Raw genomic sequence first — 24,457 nt, 5'->3', positions numbered from 1 at the left:
CTGGGACTCGAACTGGTGCCCCGATACGGGATATACTGGTGTTAAGTTGATGGTAAGCAGTGGCTTCATCTGTGCCACAGTGCCAGTCCCCAGCCAAGGTTCTTCTTTAAAAGGATCGCGCTGTTTCTCAGGGGAGTGAAACATGAGGGTGCCAGGGCTTAAACTCTTCTTAACTGGCAGTCTGACCACTTCATCTGTCACGGTGCGGCTTGCTTTGTTTTCTCTTTAGCTGAGTGTAATTGTAAATTGCACCATTGTTCAGTACTATTTGTGTATCTGTTTCTTACCTTTTTCTCCAGGATGCGATCTGGACAGCGTTTAGAGTTAGCTTCACTCTCCTTCTCTCAGAAAATTACACCGATGAATGGTTCTATCTATTTTTTGAAGTCTCAGCCAAAATGATAGTTCCTGGGCTGATTGTTAATGTTTGCCTGGTTTTTCAGTGTGCGGTTGTGTTCTTCCATAACTAAAAAAGATTAGCCAAGCACTCTGTTCTGGTTTTTCCTAAAATTAAAAGCTTCTTCACAAATCTGTAGGTACAGAGGTTCTGTCCTGGACCAACCCCAGTTTGTTCTCCTGCAGAAAACCGTCTCCCGCAGCGGGCGTCTCCAGGCTGCGGTACAGCTCCTTGGCCGGGCACAAGTACGTTCCACGGCGGGCAGTGCTGTATGTACCTGGAAACGATGAGAAGAAGATAAAGAAGATCCCGTCCCTGAAGGTGGACTGTGCGGTGCTCGACTGTGAGGACGGCGTGGCTGTCAACAAAAAGGTACTGGGCGTGATTTGACGGTGGGGGTGGGAGGAAGTGGATTGAACGGGGGTCTCTTGGCTCACTCACAGCTGGGAGAGACTCTACCCTACTCATCTTTTGCTGATAACAAAATTTTTTTGATGCGTCTTTATGTCAGTTCTGAATGTGTGTGTATGAGAAAAAGGAGAAATCCAACCAAAATATGTTTTAAAATCATAACCTGAAGTAGATGTGATGCCGTGTACTTAAAGAGACAATCAGTTTTGGCCATGATGTTTGCTAGCTTAGGTAAATGAGTCTTATAATTCTACAACTATGGTGTAAATTGTTCAGATCAATAAAATGCAATTAGGAACTGGGTTCTTCTTTTTACCACCTTATATACTGAGTGGTCGTCTCATTTCTCCTGGGACAAGTGCCAAGAAAATGAGAGACGGCCTCCTATGGGTGAGCACCATTTTCCTTCCTTAATTAAAGGGAAGCTCCATACTGAACCCTAGGGTTGTTCCAGCCTCCTGGTCTGAGCAGACAGATGAGCCTTAAAAAATCCCCACTTCTAAAAAAGGTTCCTACTGAGCGCTTACATAGTGGGGACTTTTAGTTTCATTTTATTTAACTTTGTTTTCTATGTGTTTTATGATGAACTTGCATTTGTTCAGTAGTTAGGTGATATGTGTAAATCTTTATAGTAATAACATGTTACGTAGAACTTCTTTTAATTAAACATACGATTTCCCGTGACCTTTACCTACCCAGTCCTGTTGACTGAGGTTGGCCTGGGAAGGGATGGTGAGACTGTGTTTGCCCCTGTTGGGGGTAGTTTCTTGCCCCGTGTGATCTGAAATACATGATGGCTGTGCTATACAGCTTTCTGAATTATTTGCTTTACTTGGAGATTGTAGCAACCGAATATTTACCTTATTTTAAAAAACATTAATTTCTATCATCTTCCTAATGATCAAACCAAGGCTTTCCAAAGTGTTTGGAAAAGGATTAGAATAAGAATGTGGAATCTACAGTGTGCGCTCAACATTTTTGGCTTGTGTCAAGGAAAATGCAATTACTCTTCTTTCTCCCAGAGATTAAGGTAAATTGGCCTTTTTTTAAGCATGTAGTATGATTCCAGTTTGCTCCCCTCCCTACACTCATGTAGTGCACACTAAAATTAGATACTAAATTGTAATTCCAGTTCTGTATGACCCAAGGCAATCCACTCTACTTCTTTGCCTCAATTTCTTATCTATTCTGTAGGCACGACAATATCTCTTTTGTCAGGGGCAAGGATTATTAGGAGAAAAAAGTTGACAAAGTGCCTGGGAGTAGCTTGATTTCCTTTAGGAAACAGATTAGATAAATCCCGAAGTAATCATGATTAGAGGGGAATTTATTTGAGCGTTGTAGCACAGTGGGACACTAGGTACCCTGGTAAACTTCTAATCACATTTCTGGACGAACCTGGAGGCTGTGGTTCTGTGCTCCCCTGAGGATGTTCCGTGCCACCCAGATGTGTTGGAATCATGGTCCCTTCCTGCCTCACGTTTCCCTCCTGTTTATCTGTAGTAGAAGCCGTAGAGCTCCTGCTTAGCCGAGACCTAGGGAGGAGAAGGGAGAGCAGAGCTAATGGTGGCTGAGCTGTGCCTGCTGTCTCGGAGGGCTCATGGACTCCTCAGTCCATTCTCTGTCTGTGTGAGGCCGCACCCATGCTACTGCGGCTCAGCATTGCACTGTTAGATACACTTGTTTATGTATGCAGGTCTTGAGGTCATAATGTTCCTTTTTAATCGGCAGAGAGTGCTGTAAGCAAGCCTAGGTCTTGCTTTAAAAGAAAAAAAAATTTTAAATTTACTTATTTGAGAGGCAGAGTAACAGAGAAAGGGAGAGACACACGGAGAGAGGTCTTCCACCTGCTGGTTCACTCCCCAAATGGCTGCAACAGCTGGAGCTGGGCCGATCTGAAGCCAGGAACCAGGAACTTTTTCTAGGTCTTCCAGGTGGGTATAGGGGCCCAAGGACCTGAGCCATCTTCCACTGCTTTCTCAGGCCATTTGCAGGGAGCTGGATCAGAAGTGGAGCAGCTGGGACTTGAATTGGCACCCATATTGGATGCTGGCACTGCAGGTGGAGGCTTAACCAACTATGCACTGTTCCCTCCAAATTTCTTTTTCTTAAAATATCTGAGACCTAATTTCATGTCATAGGTTTCATTTCGTAGCCCAGTAGCCTGTCAAGGCCTTTTTTGGATTTTGATTTCATCATCCAACATTTATATCGTCTGAGAATTTGACATGCTCACCATATGAAAATGTAACAAGTTTCTGATGGAAATACGGAAGAGGTTGGAGCCAAGTCCGCACATGGTATGCCACTAAAAACTTTAGTTCAGGTTTATTCCAGAGACATTGGTACAGTGCTGACTAAGGGCAGCCACTGAACCTTGCATGGCACCCCGATGCAGGCCACGAGGCACAGCAAGGTCTGGTTTGTGAATAATGCCGTGAGTATGGTTATTCGGTGACACAGCTCTCCTAAAATCCAACCTTTCATGAGGATATTATGAGATTTTTTTTTTTTTTTAGAATGACGATACCTCCAATGTACCTATCTAGAAATAACTTCTTGGGGCTGGCACCTGCTCCACTTCCGATCCACCTCCCTGCTAATAGCCTGGGGAAGCGGTGGAAGAGGGCCCAAGTGCCTGGGCTCTTGCCACCTACATGGGAGACCCTGATGAAGCTCCTGGCTTCGGCCTGGCTCGGTCCTGGATGTTATAGCCACTTGGGGAGCAAACCAGCAGGTGGAAGATCTCTGTCTCTCCCTCTCTCTCTCTAACTCTGATTTTCAAATAAATAAATACATCTTTTTTTAAAAAAAATAATTAAATTCTGAGAACCTACTATTTCTACCTGACTGGAAAAATAAGACTGGGTAGACAAGACTTGTTCTCAAGGAACCTTTCAGTCTCTAATTACTACCATCCCTTTTTGCAGTGCTGGGAGTGCAAACAAATGGTTTACAGGGTATTTACTATGTAATATGTGTTATATCACATATATTTTCGTAGCTGTCTTATTTACCTATATGATCTCATTTAGTCTTTTTTTTTTAAAGGCACCTTAACAAGGAGCCAGCCACAGCGCCGGCCCCTCATTTAATCCTTGCAGCAACGTTTTGAGCCGTGGCCAGTGTCACACTGCCATTCACTGGGGGCACTCAGATTTGAATCTCCTAGAGTTTTTCCCAGGAATCAGCCTCTACCTCAGCTGCTGACACAGACCACAAATCACCTTTCCCCTGTCTTGGAAAGGTAGCCTTGCCCTCTCTCTATCCTTTGTGAGCTTTGTGTTCTCTGTTATTTCACAAGGCCACTGACAGGCGCTGTGTTTCGGTGTCCCGGGATTGTAATTCATGTAGGTCGAGGTCCTTCAGTTCCTGTGATACGTCTGAGCTGGAAACTCCTCGCGTGGTTGTTCATTCTTTCTTGAGGTCACCTCTTAATCATGTTTCCTATTTGAATGTTCTTCTTGATGGAGAAACAGAGATGATATTTAGTGATTTTATTTCTTGCTAAAGAAATCCATATTGAAAGTCTCATTTCAGAGGATCTTGTAGTTTTTTCAGCCGAACTCTTATTGCCTAACTCAGATTTCTTGGAATTATTAAAATGTAATACTTCATATCTCATTTTATTTTTTTAATTAAAAGACTAAGTCCATATTTCATTTGATTGCTTCTGTAGAGTATGGGTTTCTAATGAAAACAATAGTTTTCTCAAAGCAGTTTATAAGTGTGTAATAGCTTCCAGCAAGCTCTAATCCTGTCCTGCTAATCCAATTTGTGTTTAAGTAGCTCCGTCGAGTCAAGGATGCCACCACCAGTTCACCTTCCCAAGCATGGGAGATGAAAAGACCACCCGCTTGTCTTTGCCTCTCATTGTTAAACTCACTCGTAAGGAGGTGCAGGCCATCTAAGCCGTGCTTACCAGGCTGAGTGGGAATGACAGTGATGAGGCCAAGGAGGTGGGAAGGCGTGGAGGAGGTGGAGGCAGGATTCCAGCTGTCCCAGTGCAGTAAATATTCAAATGCAGTTCATGTTTAAATTTGTAAATTTTAAACAAATACTCCTTATTTAATTAAATACAGAGTACTTGTGGCACCATAGCAGGCTGGAGGGTTCCAAAGATGGTTGAACGGTCCCCAATCCAGAAGAGTCATTGACTGAGAGTGAGACAGGCAAAAAAGCAAGTACTTGCAACCCAGCAGGACGGGATCCATTCTTTTTATTGTCATTTGGTTCTAAGTGTTTTTTAACTAATTTTTTAAAAAATAAGTATTTATTTGAAAGAGTTACACACAGAGAGAAGGAGAGGCAGAGGGAGAGAGAGAGAGAAGGAGAGAGGGAGAGAGAGAAAGAAGGCTTCCATTCACTGGTTCACTCCCAAGTTGGCCGCAATGGCCAGGGCTGCACCGATCTGAGGCCAGGAGCAGAGAGCTTCTTCCGGGTCTCCCTCACAGGCCCTGGCCTAAGCACCAGGGCCATCCTCCACTGCTTTCCCAGGCCATAACAGAGAGCTGTATTGGAAGTAGAGCAGCCGGGACTCAAACTGGTGCCTATATGGGATGCCAGCACTTCAGGCGGCGGATTTACTGGCTACACTGCAGTTCCGACCCCTAATTTAATTTTTAATTGCTGGGCTGGCGCCGCAGCTCACTAGGCTAATCCTCTGCCTGCGGTGCCGGCACACCAGGTTCTAGTCCTGTTTGGAGCGCCGGATTCTGTCCCGGTTGCCCCTCTTCCAGGCTAGCTCTCTGCTGTGGCCCGGGAGTGCAGTGGAGGATGGCCCAAGTGCTTGGGCCCTGCACCTGCATGGGAGACCGGGAGGAAGCACCTGGCTCCTGGCTTCGGATCCATGCAGCGCAACAGCTGCAATGCGCCAGCCATAGCGGCCATTTGGGGAGTGAACCAACAGAAAAGGAAGACCTTTCTCTCTGTCTCTCTCTCTCATTATCTACTCTGCCTGTCAAAAAAAAAATTTTTTTTTAATTGCCATTTTGCTTGAGCCATGAAATACAAAAGAGTGCTTTTCAAACTTTGTTGAAAATAATCAATTTGATTATTTTAATTTCTTCCTTTGTTCCTGTTTCTTTTAATCCATTGTGAAGGAGTACTTTGTAGGATAGTGTAAAACTGAATTGTTAGAAAAATTAAATGTTGCTTGGGTGTCACAGCAATATCAAGTGCTATAGGAACTTCTAGACTTACTTTCTGTCTTGTGCCTACACAGTGGCATGGTAAGATTTTATGAACCAAGAGTGGGCCAAACAACACACTTTGAATAGCAAGGACTTTGAATTTTAAATCTTGTATTTTTAAAAATCTTTTTATTATTGACCTCCAGTGTAATGGTGAGTAGAGACTGTGGTGTGAGTCACGTGGTTCTACTTTCTGGCTTTGTACAGGAGCCTTTTTTGTAAAAGTTCCATGAGCTTAAGGGGACAGCATGTTTTCTATTTACTAGACGCAGAGTTCTATGTATTTTCCACTGGACCAAGCTTGTTAATTATGCTGCTCATGTGTCTAAATCTTTGCAAATTTTCATACAGTTGATGTAACAGTAATTAAGAGGCTAATTGAAATCTACACTCCAGGGGAGATTTTGCCAACTTTTTCTGAAATTCCTTTTTTTTCCCTAAAGATTTGTTTGTTTGAAAGGGTTACATAGACAGGGAGAAAGAGAGAGCACGCGCGCCTCCATCCATTGGTTTACTCCCTTGATGGCCACAATGGCCAGGTCCTGCCTTTAGCAGGGAGCTGGATTGGAAGTAGAGCAGCCAGGCCATGAACCAGCGCCCATAGGGAATTCCGGCATTGCAGGTGGTGGCTTTACTGGTAACGCCACAACACTGGCTGCACTGTTTTTAATTTTTAAAAAATGTTTGTTTTCATTTATCTAAAGGCAGAGTAACAAAGGAGAGAGCGAGCAAGCGTGAAAGCGCATGTGAGAGAGAACTACCATCTGCTGGCTTACTCTCCAAATGCTTGCAACAGGCAGGGCTGTGCTAGGCTGAAAGTAGGAGCCTAGAACTCCATACAGGTGTCCCACATGGGTGGCAGGGACCCAAGCACTTGAACCATCATCTGCTACCTCCTAGGGTGCACATCAGCAGGAAGCTGGATCAGAAGCAGAGTAGTCAGGGCTCAACAGGGGCTCCAGAGTGGGATGCAGGTGTCTCAGGCAGTGGCTTAACTCACTGCACCACAGTGCCTTTCCCTGTTTTACAATTTTTATATCCATGTTAATAATCTCTACCTTCTAACTGGAACATTACTTTAAATGTAACTACTGACAAATTTAGATTTAATTATACTATTATATTTTGCCCTGCTTTCCTCACTTTTCTTGGTTTCTTTTTTTCATTTTTCTCACCTTCAAAAAGATTGACTTTTATTTGTTTATTTGTTTACTGTCCTCCTTGTGTCTTAAAATCTCATATTTTCTGTCTCCTTTCTGTGTTATACATCTAATTTCCGGTTTTCCAATTCTCTCTTCAGTTGTGTCTAATCTGTTTAACATGGCCTCTGAGTTTTTCTTTTTAACTGTTAAATTTTTCATGTGTAGATCTCTATTTGTTTCTTTTTCATATCTTCTTGGCATATTCTGAATCTGATAATTTCAGAGTGTGGGGGGTTAAATAACTTTGTGTTTTTGCTGCTGACTCTTGATGATGGTGCTTCCATGTTGATTGGAACTAATTCAGGGGACTCCCAAGGGTTAGACTGGGAAGGTTTTCTGCCAGAGAATTTGTGTTTGCTCCTGCTGGGTGTGAGAGAGATTACCAGTCTGGGAGTCTCAGTTCGTTTTCCCTTACCTAGCAGATAATCACAAGGCTTAATATTCCCATACCAAGTCTGGTTCAGGGCATTTGGTTCTTGGTTTTCTTATTTTTCTAATCCTCACAAATCAGAATTCAACTCACTGTTTTTATTTTATGTTGTTTTCTGGAAAATTCTCGTACAGTTTTAGGATCCCAGCAATGCAGTCTTTCATTGAAATGTGCCCTTGTGTGGTAAGAAGTCCCCTCCAAGAATGCGGTCTACTGTATTGCTGAAAGTAAAGTACCCTTTCTAAAACGAATTTCTTTTTTTAAATAAAATTTTAAATAATTAGTCCACAATGCATTCTGACATATAAGAGTCAGATAGATATAAAACGAGCGACCCCCTAGCTGTTATTCTCTTTCCTGGAGACCCCCCATCTGCTCTTGCAGCTCATCACTTTGGTGTGTTCTGTAAACATTAGAGTTGTATTCTTCAGTGTCAGGCACGTAGATTGACCCGCCTCTATGGGGCGTGAAGATTTACCTCCCACCCCCACCTTCCCACCACCTGTGAGCCCTGCCCCTCCCCTAATTGTTCCCTGTGTCTGTGTTGTGCGTTTGGTGGGGTTCGGGTCGCTGTGCAAGCCGTTTCCAGGTGCGTGTGTGGGAATGAACTGCTGACTTCCCTGCGTGGCCTGCCCTGAGGCCTGCCCTGTGGCCTGCCCTGTGGCCTTGTGTGCAGGTGGAGCCCTGTCTCCTCCTCTGGCATCACTGCCATGCTCCCCGCCTGCCTGCTCTGCCCCCGCCCGTCAGTGGCCCCCTGGGGCCTGCACCCTCTCTTGCTCACTGTCTCCCTTTTCATTTCTGGGTACCTGCGTGTTTGGGTGTGGCCCTCGGTGCTGCTGTGGTTCGGAGGAAAGACCCCTTGTGATGCCTGGAAGAGATTTGTGACCCTAATTAAGACCCCTTGTGATGCCTGGAAGAGATTTGTGACCCTAATTCTCTTTGTAACAACGAGGGGTGTGTGGGGAGTTTATGGTCATGAGGGTCTCACACAGACCCCTCAGGAAGCCAAAGGGGTGTTTTTATTTATTTATTTATTTTGACAGGCAGAGTGGACAGTGAGAGAGAGAGACAGAGAGAAAGGTCTTCCTTTGCCATTGGTTCACCCTCCAGCCAGCACGCTGCGGCCAGCGCACCACGCTGATCCGAGGGCAGGAGCCAGGTACTTTTCCTGGTCTCCCATGGGGTGCAGGGCCCAAGGACTTGGGCCATCCTCCACTGCACTCCCTGGCCACAGCAGAGAGCTGGCCTGGAAGAGGGGCAACCAGGACAGAATCGGCGCCCCAACCGGGACTAGAACCCGGTGTGCCGGCTCTGCAAGGCAAAGGATTAGCCTAGTGAGCCGCGGCGCCGGCCTCCAGGAAGGTTTTGCTACAGGCCCTTGGGCTAACGAGACCTGGGATATGACTTGTGGGCAGTTTCATTGGACACCGGTAACCCAGCTCAGTGGAAAGGCCGGAGGCCTGGTGATGGAAAATGTTTAAATTCCCCCATTTTGACACTATCTAGCCAGGAAACTTGAATCCTGTGACCTCAGGAGCCTGTTTCCTTAGTCTGTCCCAGGAGGATGGTGATAGTGAAACAGACGGCACCCCCCACGGAGCCAGCTGGGAGCCCAAGAGGAAGAGCACTTTGCAAACCCTCAGCTGCTGGATCAACAGTGCTGCTGTGTTTTTTGTTTTTTTAATTTTTTTAAGGCAGTGCTGTCATTTTCAAAGAGATGAGGCTTAGGAGATATAGGAGAAGGGAGGTTTAGCATGTTCCTTAAAGTGTCTCTGACATGGGGGAGCACAACTTGATGGTCAAGAAGACAGGACCCGGGAGCCAGCCTGTGTCTGAGTCGTGACCCTGTGCAAAGGGTGCCCAACCTCCTCGCATGCAAAATGAGAGTATTAACGGGGACAGCAGGACTGCACCTCACAGAATAGGACTCAATGGGCTTAGGGCAGGCCTGTCACTGAGCAACGCTCTATGAGCAGTAAATATGGAAATGGCCACGGTCTTACCCCTCCTCCTGGCCAAGCTCTGACGGCACCAGTTCGAGTCTTTGGTGATTGTTAGAAGGCCAGGGTTGACTGGAAGTGGTTAACACCTTCAGTTCCCGACTTGCACAGGGTAGTATACTGGGCAGTTAGGTTTTTCCTCTAATGTCACAGACTGCCAGTTTTGCCATTTGTTTTTAAACCTTCCCCCTCAACACTGGTACACAAATAAAGACTCTATTTTTAAAAAATATTTATTTTATTTATTTGAAAGACAGAGTGACAGAGAGAGAAAGGAGGAGACAGAGATGTCTTCACCTGCTGGTTCCCTCCCCACGTGGCCACAGTAGCCGGGCCAGGCTGAAGCTAGGAACCTGGAGCTCCATCCAGGCTTTCTACCCGAGTAGTCGGGAACCAAGTACCTGGTCCATCCGCTGCTGCTTTCCAAGGCACATTAGCAGGGAGGTGGGTCATTAGTGGAGCAGCCGGAACTCCAGCTTGTACGCAGATATGGGATGTCTGTGTCGCAGGCAGTGGCTTACCCCGATGCACCACAGCGCTGGCCCCAAATACGGACTGGACACGGAACAATATACCACTTTTCCATTCATTCCCTTTGCAGGTCTCTCAACACTTTGAGGGTAGAGACAACTGTCTCAGAATTCATCCCCTTCCACCACCCCCAGAAACCAGAGAAAAGTTCTCTTCCTGGAGCTGCTAAGCAATAGAATTTTATTTTGTATTTCTTTTTAAAACTTTTTGAGTGGGGCGAGCATTCGGGTGTAGCGGGTTAAGCTGCTGCCTTCAATGTTAGTATACCATGTGAGTACTGATTCCAGTCCTGGCTGCTCCACTGCTGATCCAGCTCCCTGCTGATGTGCCTGGGAAAGCAATGGAGGATGGCCCAAGTGCGTGGGTCCCTGCCACCCACATGGGAGGCTTAGATGAAGCTCCTGGCTCCTGGCTTCTGCCTGGCTCAGCCTTGGTCGTTGTGGCCATCTAGGGGAATGAACCAGCAGATGGAAGATCTCTCTTTCTCTGTCTTTCTCAAATAAAATTTTTTTTAAAATATTTTATTTATTTACTTGAGAGACAGAGTTACAGAGAGAGGGAGAGATAGAGAGGAAGGTCTACCATCTGCTGGTTCACACCCTAGCTGGCCACAATGACTGGAGCTGCGCCAATCCGAAACCAGGATCCAGGAGCTTCTACTGGGTTTCCCACATGGGTACAGGGGCCCAAGCACTTAGACATCTTCCACTACTTTCCCAGGCCATAGCAGAGAGCTGATTTGAAGAGGAGCAGCCAGGACATGAACTGGCACCCATATGGGATACTGGCACCACAGGCATAGGCTTAACCTATTATGACACTACACTGGCCCCCAAAATTTTCTTCTGAAAATATCTAACTGGGACTAAATAAATCTTTAAAAATGTATTTATTTATTATTTTTGCTATTATTATTTATGCATTATTTATTTGAGAGGCAGAGGAGGCTGATAGAAATCTCCCCATCCACTGGTTCACTCTTCAAGTGCCCACAACAGCTGTGGTTGGGCCACCTGGGTCTCCCAGATGAAGGCAAGGGCTCAAGTACTTAATCCGTCACCTGCTGCCTCCCAGTGTGCACACTAGCAGGCAGCTGGAATTGGAAGTGGAGCTGGATCTTGCACTCAGGTGTCCCAAACTCATCCCAACTCCTGGGCCAAATGCTGCCCACCCCCACTTTTACTTTGCATTTCTGAGCTAGATGCTCGAGCAGTTTCTAGAAGAAAGGTTGTGAGCAAAAGGCCAAGGAAGGCAGCAAACTCTGCCTGGGAGAGTGATGGCCGGGACAGTTCTGAGCAGGGCAGATTAGGGCCCGAGGCTGCGCTCTGAGCACAGGAGGTGTCCCTCTGCCGGGACACCTGGCGAGTGCCCCTCCCGGATCCCACTTGCTTCCCAGGGCAGAGGGCCCAGGGCTGTCCAGAGAGCCTTTTGCAGCAACTACCCTCTGCTGGGAAAGCCAACTGAGCAACGTGCTGGCGTCAGCAGCCCCCTGGGTTTCTCCTGTCTCCCTCCATCCTGGGGGTCCGGGCACAGGGAGGCCTCAAGGAAGGCCAGCAGGTGTGGGGCATGCAGTAGTGGAGGCAGCGCCACAGAGGCGAGGCTTGTACGGCTTCGGCCCCACGGGCGGCCCTTTCCTGAGTGCCTCTTACCAAGTGTTGATTCCGACCCTGGCTCCTCCAGCAGCCTGGCGGACTAGAGACCGGGCAGTGATTCCCTCACCTGTAGAAACACCCAGCATCCAGCACCCTTACTTCTTTTGAAGTAAGAAGAGTGGACAGTGAGAGAGAGAGAGACAGAGAGAAAGGTCATCCTTTTGCTGTTGGTTCACCCTCCAACGGCCGCCGCGGCCGGTGCACCACGCTGATCCGATGGCAGGAGCCAGGTACTTATCCTGGTCTCCCATGGGGTGCAGGGCCCAAGCACCTGGGCCATCCTCCACTGCACTCCCTGGCCACAGCAGAGAGCTGGCCTGGAAGAGGGGCAACCAGGACAGAATCCGGCGCCCCAACCGGGACTAGAATCCAGTGTGCCGGCGCTGCAAGGTGGAGGATTAGCCTAGTGAGCCGCGGCGCCGGCTCATAGCACACTTACTTCTTACTGCTTCTCAGTTCATGTGCATATGTTCTCGTGCTTTTGATTTCTGTGCAGATGGAAGATCCTCTTCCACCCTGAGCCTATGTGCTCTCTCATTTGCATTTCCTCTCTTGCACGTGTGTGCTCACACACACACAAACACACACACACGACTGCATAGACACTAGAGCCCCCTTTGTCATGACGTACACATGTGGTACACACACAGCTCCATTGAGCCAGTTGTGAATTCCTCTGTGCTGGCCCTTGTTCTGTAATGCATCGGTAGAGTGGTGAGGTGTGCTGTGCCCACAGGGCACAAAGATGTGTGGTGGCAGATGCCGTGTCTGTGGGGGTGTGGAGCGCCAACGCCTCTTCAATAGGGGTGTGAGATTAGGATGGGGAGGCTCCTCGCCCAGGTGCCCTGTCTTCATTCAAAGACTTAAGAGCTTGAGAGATTTCTTCAATAGGTGTTGGGGTATCTGTGAGTCTTTTTGGAACTGGGTGGAGGGCTGAACTGTGCTTAGGAGCGCTGCAAGGTCTTTTTGATCCTTCGAGGTTCTGATATAAAAACCTCTCCAGTTTTTTTACAAAAGTAGTAAAATGTTTTCAGTCTTTTATTAATCCCTTCATGCCCTTAAATAACCTTTTCCCCTTTTGAGTAATTGTTAGAGAAAAGAAAAGAAAGAGAACCAAACAATTTTTCCCCTCTCATTGTTTTATTCTTCAAGCCAGGCATGTTCTTAATGCAAAGATTCGAGTATTTCTATTAGGGTCATAATAGTCAGCAATTTCCATTTAATGAGCTCGACAAAGTCTCTCTACAAAGAGATGCAGGCTTTAAACTGCCAGTTATTTCCTTTCCTGAAATTCCTAGGAATCCAATTAAGTAACACTGAGTGTGATCTATAATACGATGTATCTGACTCTGGAAAGCTCAGGCCTAGGCAATAAAATGTATCTTTGAGCTCTAGCTCAAAATAAAGCTCTAAAAAACAGCAAGAAAAGAACCCGGCTTACATGATCCAAAGCTTTATTAACTTGGACTCTGGAGCCATTTCCTCCAACAGGAAGAGGGAGCTCGGAGACTGTAGTCAGAGCATCGTTAAGCTTACTGTACTTGTTCCATATTTAGCTACTAATTAAAAGCCCTTCTTTTTTATCTTGGAATCAAGCTCCCAGGTGCTGTTCACAAAATCAGCCCGAAAGGTTCGGTTTTGCTAAGTCCCTGCAGCTGAAGAACTAAGTGTGAGGGGTGTCAGGAAGTCCTTGGAGCTCTTCCTGGAGGTGACCTGGGAAAAGGGCTCACTATTCACCTGCCCCAGAAAACCCCCCAAAGTCATGCCAGCCAGGAGGTAAAAATATTTGTGTTCACCTTAAGAACACCCGAGAAACTGCCCAGGCCATCAAGAGTGTGCATATCCAAACAGCAACCCCGTATCTGGAAGATGTCCCATTTAAAGAAGCCGTGTGGCCATTCCATCATCCTCCTGGTGGTGGAGTTGATAGGTGTGCCCGAACCAGACAGTGGGGCTGGACATAGGTCAGTGGCCCAAAGGGAGTGCTAAATTTTTGTTGCACATGGTGAAAAATGCACACAGATGCTGACCTAAGCATCTGGATGTTGATTCTGTGGTCATGGAACACACCCAGGTGAACGAAGCCCTCATGATGTACCACCCTGACTACAGAGCTCAGGGCCAGCTGCCCCCACCTGTGAGAGGATCCACACTGAAAAGGAGCAAATCATCCGTAAACTGGAAGAGGACGTGGCGCAACAGAAAAAGATGTCCCAAAAGAAACAAAAACTAATGGATTGGAAATAAAATCAACATAAAATAAATACAAATTAAACAAAGTTCATAGCAACTGTGTATTGTGGGGGGAAAAGAACTATGCACAGATTCCAAAATAAACTTATCATTTAGCTCAGTTTTCTGAGGGCTTTGTGACATACCCTCATGTGTACAGCCTTCACCCAAACGAAGGGGTGAGAGATCTTGAGATCTTGCAAAGCGACATGGTTGAGGTCAAAAACAGCATTTTTCTCAGACTTTCTTATTTCAGTGGTCACGTTCATTAGAAGGTACTAAATACTAGATTGTTTTCCGTGAGAAGGGAATGGGTATATTTTAAGGTTCCGTTTAGTTTCTGGCTTAGAGAAGCTATTATACTTATGCTCTTTGTTTTCAGTACATCATACAATGCATCTTGGGGGGTCATGGTGGTGGTGGTGATTTATTTTGTATTCTAACTTGCTATGTGGGCTTGGGAAGATGATGTTTTATTGGTAAAAGAAAAGGAAAGTGGCTTTTCAGAGACGTATCCCAAGACATAGCCTGTTTTTCTACCAAAAATACACTGTTTCAGATAAGATTTTGCCATTTTCTCTACATGATACAACTGTGCTGCTGCTCATTCATAAGAAGTGAGCCTACAGAAGTTAGCAGTTGGCTGCTGAATTCCCAGTCTAGGCTGAGTGGCAGCATATTCTAGCACGAGTTTTTGATTAGCTCCAGACAAGGAGACCAAGAAGCACCCCCCACCCCCTTACACATCTGTGAGAAGCACTTGAAAGCCCAGAGAGAAAGATGAGCCATGGAGCTGAGATAAGCAGGGGACTTGCTAAGGTTCCGCAGGTCTTCCCCCTCCCTGGGTAGTGAACTTCTCAGGCTCCCATGGTATAAGATTGAAGCTAGGGTCAGAAACCCTCAGGCAGGCCGGTGCCGCGGCTCACTAGGCTAATCCTCCACCCTGCGGCGCTGGCACACCGGGTTCTAGTCCCGGTCGGGGCGCCGGATTCTGTTCCGGTAGCCCCTCTTCCAGGCCAGCTCTCTGCTGTGGCCAGGGAGTGCAGTGGAGGATGGCCCAAGTGCTTGGGCCCTGCACCTCATGGGAGACCAGGATAAGTACCTGGCTCCTGCCTTCGGATCAGCACAGTGCGCCGGCCGTGGCGGCCATTGGAGGGTGAACCAACGGCAAAGGAAGACCTTTCTCTCTGTCTCTTTCACTGTCCACTCTGCCTGTCAAAAAATTTAAAAAAAATAAAATAAAAATAAAAACCCTCAGGCATTCTGCTAAACATTTCACGTACAGCATCTGATGACTCTTCATAGCAGCAAGAGAAGGCTGGAGATCTGGCGTAACTGGTTCTATCTTCAGGGCATGGGAGTGTCCAGGACTTCTCTTCCCTACACTTGTGGAGGGATGGCAGAGAAGAGAGCAGAGCCAATCTGGAAAAACTGCGCTGGGTGGGGGTGTGTCACAGTGCAGTGGGTTAGGCCGCTGTTTGGGATGCCCACAGCCCTTGTTGGAGTGCTGGTTCACTGGGTCACAGGTTCACATCCTGGCTGCTTTGCTTCTGATCCTGTTTCCTGATCATGCCTCCTGAGAAGGCAGTGGATGATGGCCCAGGTACGTGGGTCCCTGGTACCCATTTCAGAGACCTGGATGGAGTTCCAGGCTCCTGGCTTCAACCTAGCCCGGCCCTGGCTGTTGTAGGCATTTGGGGAATGAATCTGCTGATGCAAGCGCTCGCTTGCACTCTTGCTCTCTCTCTCTCTCTCTCTGTCTCCCCCTCTTTCTTTTATTTCTCCATCTCTCTCTGGTCCCTCAAATCAATACATCTTTTTTAAAAAATAAATGGAAAAACTGTTGCACATGGTCTAACAGAGCAAAGGGAGCCTGAAGTGGGTATGAAGAGCCAGGCTTGGAGTGAAGACAGGAGAGGATTACAGAGAAACAGAGCAAGGCAGGCCCACTCGTCCAGGCAGTCGTGGTAGCCATAGTAGCCATGACTGGGCTTTTCCATCTTTTTGGTTGGAAACACGCAGCACGGGTCAGCCTTCAGCTTTGAGGAGCAGAGTGGGGGCTGAGCATTATCCTGAGTTCCTTCTAAGTTCAATGCAGAATGGTGGCCTCCTTGAATCTCAGCTGATTCCTAACCTAAACTGAAGGCACTTTCCCACGTTGGGTCTTTAAAAAAACTATATATATATTATATATATATATACACACACACACACACATACATATACATACATATACATATATTTGAAATGCAGAGTTACACAGAGGCAGAGAGAGAGAGGCAAAGAGAGGAGTCTTCCATCCGCTGGTTCACTCCCCAAATGGCTGCAATGGCTGGAGCTGAGCCAATCTGAAGCCAGGAACCAGGAGCTTCTTCTAGGTCTCCCACGCAGGTACAGGAGCCTAAGGACTAGGGCCATCCTCTACTGCTTTCCTAGGCCACAGCAGAGAGCTGAATCGAAAGTGGAGCAGCTGGGACTCGAACTGGCACCCATATGGGATGCTGGCACTGCAGGCAGCTGCTTTACCTGCTACGCCACAGCGCCCGTCTCTGGACATTGGTTCTTTGTCCTTTTTTGCCCATCCAGGAGGACCAGGCAATGGAGCTGACCATGGTACTGAAGCGTAGCCTGACCGTGATGATTCTAGAGAACACTTAATGAGTAATGAGTACTTCCTGTGTGCCTTCACCATTTCTAAGTACTCTGCGTGAGTTAACTCATTTCATGCACACAACAGCTCTGTAGAAGACATGCCATTATTATTCCCATTGACAGATTAGGAAAGTGGCATATGGAAGGGTTAACAGACTTGCCCAAGGTCTCACATACGTGGAGAAGCTAGGCACCCTGCACTCTTGATCACTAATAAGAGTTATTAAGAGAGCCATCCAGACCCTGCTGAATGTTCATGTGTCTAGGGTCAACCTAGAAGAAGAGAGCCAGGCCTCCCCATCTCAGGTTGCCAAGCAGGTTGCTGTGGGTTATTGTCGTGGAGGGTGCTTGTGAAGGTGGGCAGCCCACCTACTCCATCATGTCAGCCACCACACCTTCATGTAATGACTTGTTCCACTTCTGCTCCCTTGGTAGCTTTGTGAAGAGGAGTTGGGTTGTATTGTGTCTCCATAGCGAAACAGAGTGCCTGGAACAAGTAGTTCTCAGTACATACTTGATGAGTGAATGAATTACAAGTGATCAGTATGTAATAACCTAATAACTTACATATGATTTCAACATTGATAAGAGCACCACGTTGTGGAAATTTTAGTCCCTTTGTACTTGTACTATTTTATATTTGTCACACCCCATTTTGAGAGTTATGTAAAGTTCAGAGTACATTTTCGTTTCTTACTGATGCCATCCTAAGAGACAAAAATGAAAACTAAAGTACTCACTTGGACAGTTTGCCTAAATACATATGAGTGCTTTTTTTTGGTTAAATGTTAGAGTTGAGATACTGTGCAGTATTTTAGATGTGAGATCTTAGGAGCTCCACTGCCATGATAATGACTCTGAACTGTCTGTTGTAGAGGGGAGACAAGCGTTCTATGGTGACAGAATGAGAGCACATTCCAATCAAATTCACCACCGTGGACCTCAGTTTATTGCTGTTTGATTTTCATCCGACCACGTTTTTGTTATGTTGCATGAACATGTAAAAGATTTCCATAGCTGCCATGTTAACTGTGTGTGTGTGTGTTTTTAAACAACACCCCACAGCTGAGCTCTTGGAGGACCAGGCCTATTTTGACAGCTCCCCTTAGTCCACGCATCACCAAGCTCGTTCTCTGCCAATATGTTTCACATGATTTCATGGACATGTGAAGCGCGCCTGTGCAACTTGCAAACACCCATACATTATTACAATAATAATTGGGTTTTGATGCAACTGGAACTCAGTACTACCAAGCTGCCAGCATTTCCTTTTGGCTACCAGTACTAGGCAGGGAAATTATAGTCTAACTGTCTTCCTGTTTATTGATAAACAAAGTGGCCAGCCCAGCAATGGAGCCTGATTAGCAGTTTGCACCCTTTGTGAAAGGATAAACAGAACCCTACTGTTTTCTGTGTTTGACTGCAATTTGCATCTTTAAAGAGGTTGGACTGCCCTGAGATTCATGTTCAACTTCCGAGTGCCGGGATGTGCTTTGATATGTTCCATGTCAGCCTCCTTGTTTTCCTCCCCTTCATCTTGAAACAATATTTGCCAGTGTTTCTCTGTGGCCCATCTGGCTTACCATAAGCTTCCCGATGGTCACCTGTCTGAAGCATGAGGGGAGGGAGCAGTGGGAGGAGAAATATGTCTCTCTTTCCCTGTGCTCGAATTCTGCATTCCCCAAAGGCCCATTTTGAATACCAACTCTGCTCTGTTTTCAAAGGGAGAGTGATACAGGAACAGAGACCTCAAGACAAAAGGGAATCTGTTCACCGCTGTCTCTGCTCCACGGCATCATCATCGGGGCTCCTTCCCTTTTATCATCTTAGCCACCTCCTGCAAAGGTGCCTTTTCCTCTGTAGGGGAAATATCCCATCAGCCTTCCACCCTGAGTTGTGGGTAATGTTCTGTTCTGAAATATATTCCAACCTAATTAAGTTCTTCGCCTAAAAGGTAACAGACCCAATAGTTGCCTCCCCTATAATTATTTTCAAATGAAAAAAGTGAAGATTATTTTAACTTGCATTTGCATGATGTAAAAAGCATAAATACATGTAAACATGCATTAATCTATTTAAACAAGCTTTCCCCATAATCCTTACCATATGTAAACAACATTTGTTCTGCCTTAAAGATATTGCATGATTGCACCCACGAGACTCCAGTTATCCCACCGAACAGTTTCCTTTTATAACTTCAAAAGAAATGTTATATATTTACTGGAGGTTGTGGAGTATTAAGTGTAGTAAGACATAAATTGTACCTCTGCTATTTTGTTAATGCCAGTAGGGATTAAATTAGATTTTATAGCTGTTGTAGAAGTCTATTTGGTAGTTAACAAGTGGGATCTTTAAATCCTGGAAAACATAATCCTATTATAAAACAGGCAGCTGAATTAACATTACCCAGGAAGGGACTCTTCATGGATTAGCATTTTTTTACAATAACAAAGAAAATCATCAAATTCTATGGGGATATTCCATGCTTTTCGCAAATGTGAGAACAGAATTGGGAAAGGGAGCGGGATAAATGGCCAAACACGCTACGAGTGAGTCACTGTTTCCTTTTAAGAAGAAGGGCAGTGAGGGCTGAGAAGCAAAGCTGCACAGGGCCTGCTCGGCATGCCTGCCCCATGCCTTGGTGCTGGCAGCGGAGCCTTGCTGATTTATATGTCAGTATCTCGCCTTCAGTTGGGCGTAGTTCTTCGCACCACTAATTTCTTTTTTCTAGTTTCCTTCTATGCTCATCAAAGGTCAGAAAGTCACGAGGGACCCATGTCTGCGAGCAAAGCCACAAACTGATGCGTGAGTGAATGTCTACTACTCACTATGGAATCAGTAATACTTTTTCAGTTATTATTAGACCTTGGAGTTTGAGGATTTTACAGCTAGAAAAGCCTTTGACATTTATTTAATCATTAAAGCCCTGTTTCAAATTTTGTTTTAAATACTTTGGAAAGATGGATCTCTGTCCTCTCTCTTTTTGTACTCATAAACGTATGTATGCGTTAATGTATATGTATTATGCACATATTAGTATACACACACATATGCTGATATATTCATACAGACATCTTTAACAATGTATGGGTGGCCCTTTTATGTTTAAATAAGAACCTTAAGTCTGAGAAATTGGTTTCTCTTGCTGGTGAGGGTTATTATTAGAGCTGGCAGGACTTGCCAATTTTCATTTGCACGGGTATCATCTTAGCAGATAATGACATGGGGATCAGTCACTGGCATATCATTGTGTTAGATAATTGCACGGGCATCAATCACGTGTGTATCTGGAGCAGGCCATCACGTGGCGTCGAGTTCATCTCTCGGAGGAAGGTAATTGCATTGGAAGCAGGGAAGGGTGTGTCTTCATGGCAGATAATCACACGGGGATCAATCACGTAGGTATCGAGGTAGATAATCCGGGCACACCCGTCCCGTGTCCAAGGTGGCTAATTACGTGGACATCAGTCAGAGCAGCACTGGATCTCTGGTGCAGGCCTGCCCATGAGGCAGACGTGTCGTGTGTGTGCTTATGTGGGAGAAGAGGCAGGGCGTCCACGTGTGCCCCGTGAGAGAGAACGTGGGAGCGTACGGCAGGCTACCCCGTGGTTACAAGTAACTTTCAAGGATTTGTGTTCCCGCATAAGGTGTTTGTGCAAATCGTCCATTTCTTCCTCTGCGTGCATGCTAAGCCCACGTGACCTGGGTGTGGCTTCTGCCCCAGGGGTGTCTGGGAGCCCAGAACTAACCAATCAGTGAGCTCCATTCTTTTGCCACCGTGATTGGCTCACACCGGGCCGCGTGACGCTAGCCCATGCAAGCTGTGAGTCAGAGACTTCCGTGTGAGAAATGGCGCGCGAGGCTTTCCTGGCTGTATTTCAGCAGCAAGGAAAAGGCCGCCAGCGCCGGAGGGAGCCTGGTGTGTTCTGGGCTCACCTCGGGGAGGCGAAAATGAAGCCTCAGGGAAGTGAGGACCGAGGTGGTGAGAACGGAGGCCTGGGAGCGCTCCCGCAGCCAAGGTGGCAGCTGAGAGGTGCACCCTGCCCGGGAGCCACGCACTGCGCCCCTTGGGCTTCCGCTAGTGGGAGCCGTTCGCTCCCCCGCCCCATTCGCTTTGGAAGCGCCTAATTGATAGTCCGGGTTCCTCAGAGCCCCTGCTCCGAACAGGGTCCATTAGGAGCAGCAGCCCTGAGGGAGGACGGGCGGGAGGAAGGCCGAGGCTTAAAGAGCAGTCACCACTGCCCTGGGCCCGGGCCCGCAGCCGCCCCGGCCGGCCCGCACACCCGCCGCGCTGCTGGAGGCCGCAGGCGCCCAGCCTCTAAGCTGCCGGGCTCACGCTGTGAGGAACGTTTATTAAAGACCTTTAAATGCAAGCTTAATGTTTCCCCTTGCCCGTTCTTATTACTTTGATATTTGTCAAATACTCACAATGCACTGGGTACGTGTGAATGTGGAAGTGCGGCTTTTACCACAGGACTAAATTAAAAATTAGCCGTCCTCCTGGCAAGAGCCTCGCTGTGCTAAGGCGTTCTTCCACGGCCATTTCAGCCAACAGTTGGAGTGTTTGATCAGCCTCAGTGCTTCGCCTGATTATTGATTGGGAAAGAGCTGAAAGGTTTGGTCAAGAAAGTAGTAGAAAAATTCCCCGTCAAGTAAAATGTCGTGCCATCCTAATAGAATATTTCTTAGGAAAAAAATGGAATTTATGTGCTTCACGTAGCAAATTGTGCCTTTTCTCTTTCATTTGACATGCTCATTCTCTGAGTATGTGGAGGTTTGAAATCAGAAGCTGATGGGCGATTCATGGAAACACTTCCTGAGAGATCTCCAGTCATTGACAGCTCTTATCTTTGTTTCAGTCTATCTGGGCTGCTTTAACAAAATACCAAACGTTAAGTGCTTAGGCAGTGAACTTAGTTCTCACCATTTGGGAGGCTGGGAAGCCCAAGATCAAGTTGCTGGCCACTTCCTGGTGAGGGCTCGCTTCCTGGGTTGCAGGGGCTCTTGGCTCTCTTGTCTCCTTATGAAGGCACTCACTAGTCCCATTCCTGTGGGCTCCACTCTCCTGTCCTATTACCTCCTGGGGGTCTCACCTCCTATCACTATCACACTGGGAAATAGTATTTCTACAGAACTTGAAGCAGGGGATATATTTGCAGTCTATAGCTGTCTTAAAACTTCATTTTCACTTAGTAATTCCCAACTTTTTAATATTTTTTTAAAAGATTGATGTATTTATTTGGGAGGCAGAGTTACAGACAGAGGGAGAAACAGAGAAGTCTTCCATGTGCTGGTTCACTCCCCAAACAGCCACAACGGCAGTAGCTGGGCTGATCCAAAGCCAGGAGCTTCTTCCAGGTCTCCCATGTGGGTGCAGGGGACCAAGCACTTGGGCCGTCTTCCAGCACTTTCCCCGGCACATTAGTAGGGAGCTGGATGGGAAGTGGAGCAGCCGGGACGTGCACCTGGTGCCCGTGTGGAATGCCGGCACCACAGGTGGAGGCTTAACCTACTGTGCCACAGCACCGGCCCCTAATTCCCAACTTTTTATAAAATTGTTTCTGCTAAACTTAAGTCATGCTTTCGAGAGTGCAGAATGTACCACGTCTGATTTGAAATTCACCTCTTGTGGAGATCCAGACTCCAGTGGAAGTTAAATACACGGCACCATAGCTAATGAGAAAAGTGAGGCTTGACTCATTCACAGACTAGTCATTTCTTCAGGAAGTCCCTTTCACCCCTGAGCGCCACATGTTCTCCCCAGCTACAGGTTTGTGAAATGTGTGCATGGATGACTAAATAAATGGTCTCTGGCTGGCTAGATGGATCCCGAGGACTGGCGTGGCGTGGCGTGGCGTGGCGTGGCGTGTGAGAGCTGTGTGATTCCCTCTCTGCTCTGGGCTTCACGTGTGCCCTTCCCCTTGCAGTGTGGGCAGGTCTTGTTGGAAGCGTCGTTTGCAGGTGCCTTCCGGCACGCCTCAGACTCGGTTATCTCCTGCGCTTTACGTTCTGCATGTGCTCTGTGGACGCTCTCTCTGTGGCTTGTATCACACCACTAATCCTTGTACGGTGCTGGTCTTTACACAGAACTGGACGCTCCACAAAGGCAGGGGTAGGTTCTCTGCGGCCAGCACTCAACACTGTGTCACTCTGTTGCTGTCAAGGGGGCAGGAGAGCATACTGGTGGTGGGGGGCTCTCAGTATCTATCCCAGTCCTCTGCAACCAGGCACCAGACACTGCCATCCCAACTCAAGGGCTGTTTGTGACTGGGCCAGCGGAGGTCAGCTCAGTCGTCCTTGATGGCAGCTACTTTTCAACACCAGTGAGAGATGTGCAGTGGCTTGCTGATGGCTTTTAAGACGAGTTTCCTTCCTCTTACAAGAAAACCATGGCGAATCGGTCTTTTTCCTTTGCTAACAGTGACACAGGGGCAAGTTGCCACCAACAGTACTAAGGACAGTCTGCTTAGAACAAAGGCAACATTGTGGGTGGCAAGCTGGATGGAGAATGAACAGGCGTCCTTGACAACATCGTTGAACTGCTGGCTTCGCTGACCCACTGCTGGGTGTTGCCATATAAATGTCCTTAATGTGTAACTAAGGCAGTCTGAATTAGGTTTTCCAGTCTTTGCAGCCTAATGTGTCCTAGCAGAAATGGAAGTACTGTGGAAAGCTTATGAGTTTCAGTGTCAGATATGTTGAATTTCTTGTTTTTTTCAGTGTGAACTTAGCCCTGACTTTTCCAGTATGTATAGTAGAGAACCTAAGAATCAAGTGGGATTGACGTTTGAATTAAATGAAAATATGTATGTAAAACACCTACCAGAGTACCTAAAACACAATAAATTCTCAACATAGGTTACTTGCTTGTTACTCAGGAGGTAGGGCACATATTGATCTTGGGGGCCCCAGTGGGTTGACTTAATCAACTTCCCGGGCCTTCGCACATAAGTGGCCAACTGGTTAACTCCTATTCTAGGAGTCAGACTGCCCTTCACAGTCACGACCACAGTGGAGTCCCACAGCAGCCCTAGTTGGAGAGCAGCGTCCAGCTTAAGGCAGGTAGGAGGGCTGGTCAGACCGCATCGAAGGCACAGAGTGGAGGATGAGGATCAAGTGTACATGCCAAGACGTTGTTCCTCCTGAGGAAAAGACCAAGCCGGAGAAGACTTCTAAGGGAACGGGGTGGAATTATTCTCTGCTGCTTCAGAGGGCGAAGTGAGGACAGCGCCCAGTCACTGATGAACTCAGCAGGAGAAAGAGCTGTGGAAGACTTGGTGGTACATAAATGGCCCCACCAGCAAAGCACAGGCCTTGGCTCTCAGTAGCCATCCATCAGAAAGTGCCCTGCCAAGAACTTGGGCCAGATGACCCCAAGGACTCTGACAAAGATCTGGGTTTGACACTGAACTCTTCTTCAACAGCCTCTTGTTCTTTGGATTTTGTAAAAAATATGTATTTATTTATTTGAAAGGCAGAGCAAAAAAGAGAGAGAGGGAATATCTTCCAACTGCTAGTTTACTCCTCAAATGGCCCTAATAGCGAGGGCGGGGCCAGGCTAAATCCAGCAACCAGGAGCTCCTCCTGGGTCTCCCACCCGGATGGCAGGGGCCCAAGCATGTGGGCCATCTTCCGCTGTTTTCCCAAGTGCTAGAGAGCAGAGCAGCTAGGACTTGAAGTAGCACTCTGATATGGAATGCAGGTGTTACAAGGCGCAGCTTGGCCCACTGAGCCACAACGCTGGCCCCTGTTCTTTGT

General features: G+C 47.0%; 1 protein-coding gene across 8 annotated transcripts in view; it reads left to right on the top strand.

The window, feature by feature from the left end:
- CLYBL (citramalyl-CoA lyase) overlaps positions 1-24,457 on the top strand; it is a 243,625-nt gene that overhangs the window by 132,306 nt on the left and 86,862 nt on the right. For all 8 annotated transcript variants that reach the window (XM_017343572.4, XM_008260142.5, XM_089303474.1 and 5 more), the window contains exon 2: positions 583-769. In XM_017343572.4, coding sequence (XP_017199061.4) covers positions 583-769 — 187 coding nt within the window. The remainder of the gene's footprint in view (positions 1-582; positions 770-24,457) is intronic.

Source organism: Oryctolagus cuniculus, chromosome 9, assembly GCF_051225735.1.
Source record: "Oryctolagus cuniculus isolate XC-2025 breed Fujian yellow rabbit chromosome 9, ASM5122573v1, whole genome shotgun sequence".
Taxonomy (NCBI): Eukaryota; Metazoa; Chordata; class Mammalia; order Lagomorpha; family Leporidae; genus Oryctolagus; species Oryctolagus cuniculus.
The sequence above is the reverse complement of the archived record's forward strand: the minus strand, read 5'-3'. Positions and strand labels throughout refer to the sequence as shown.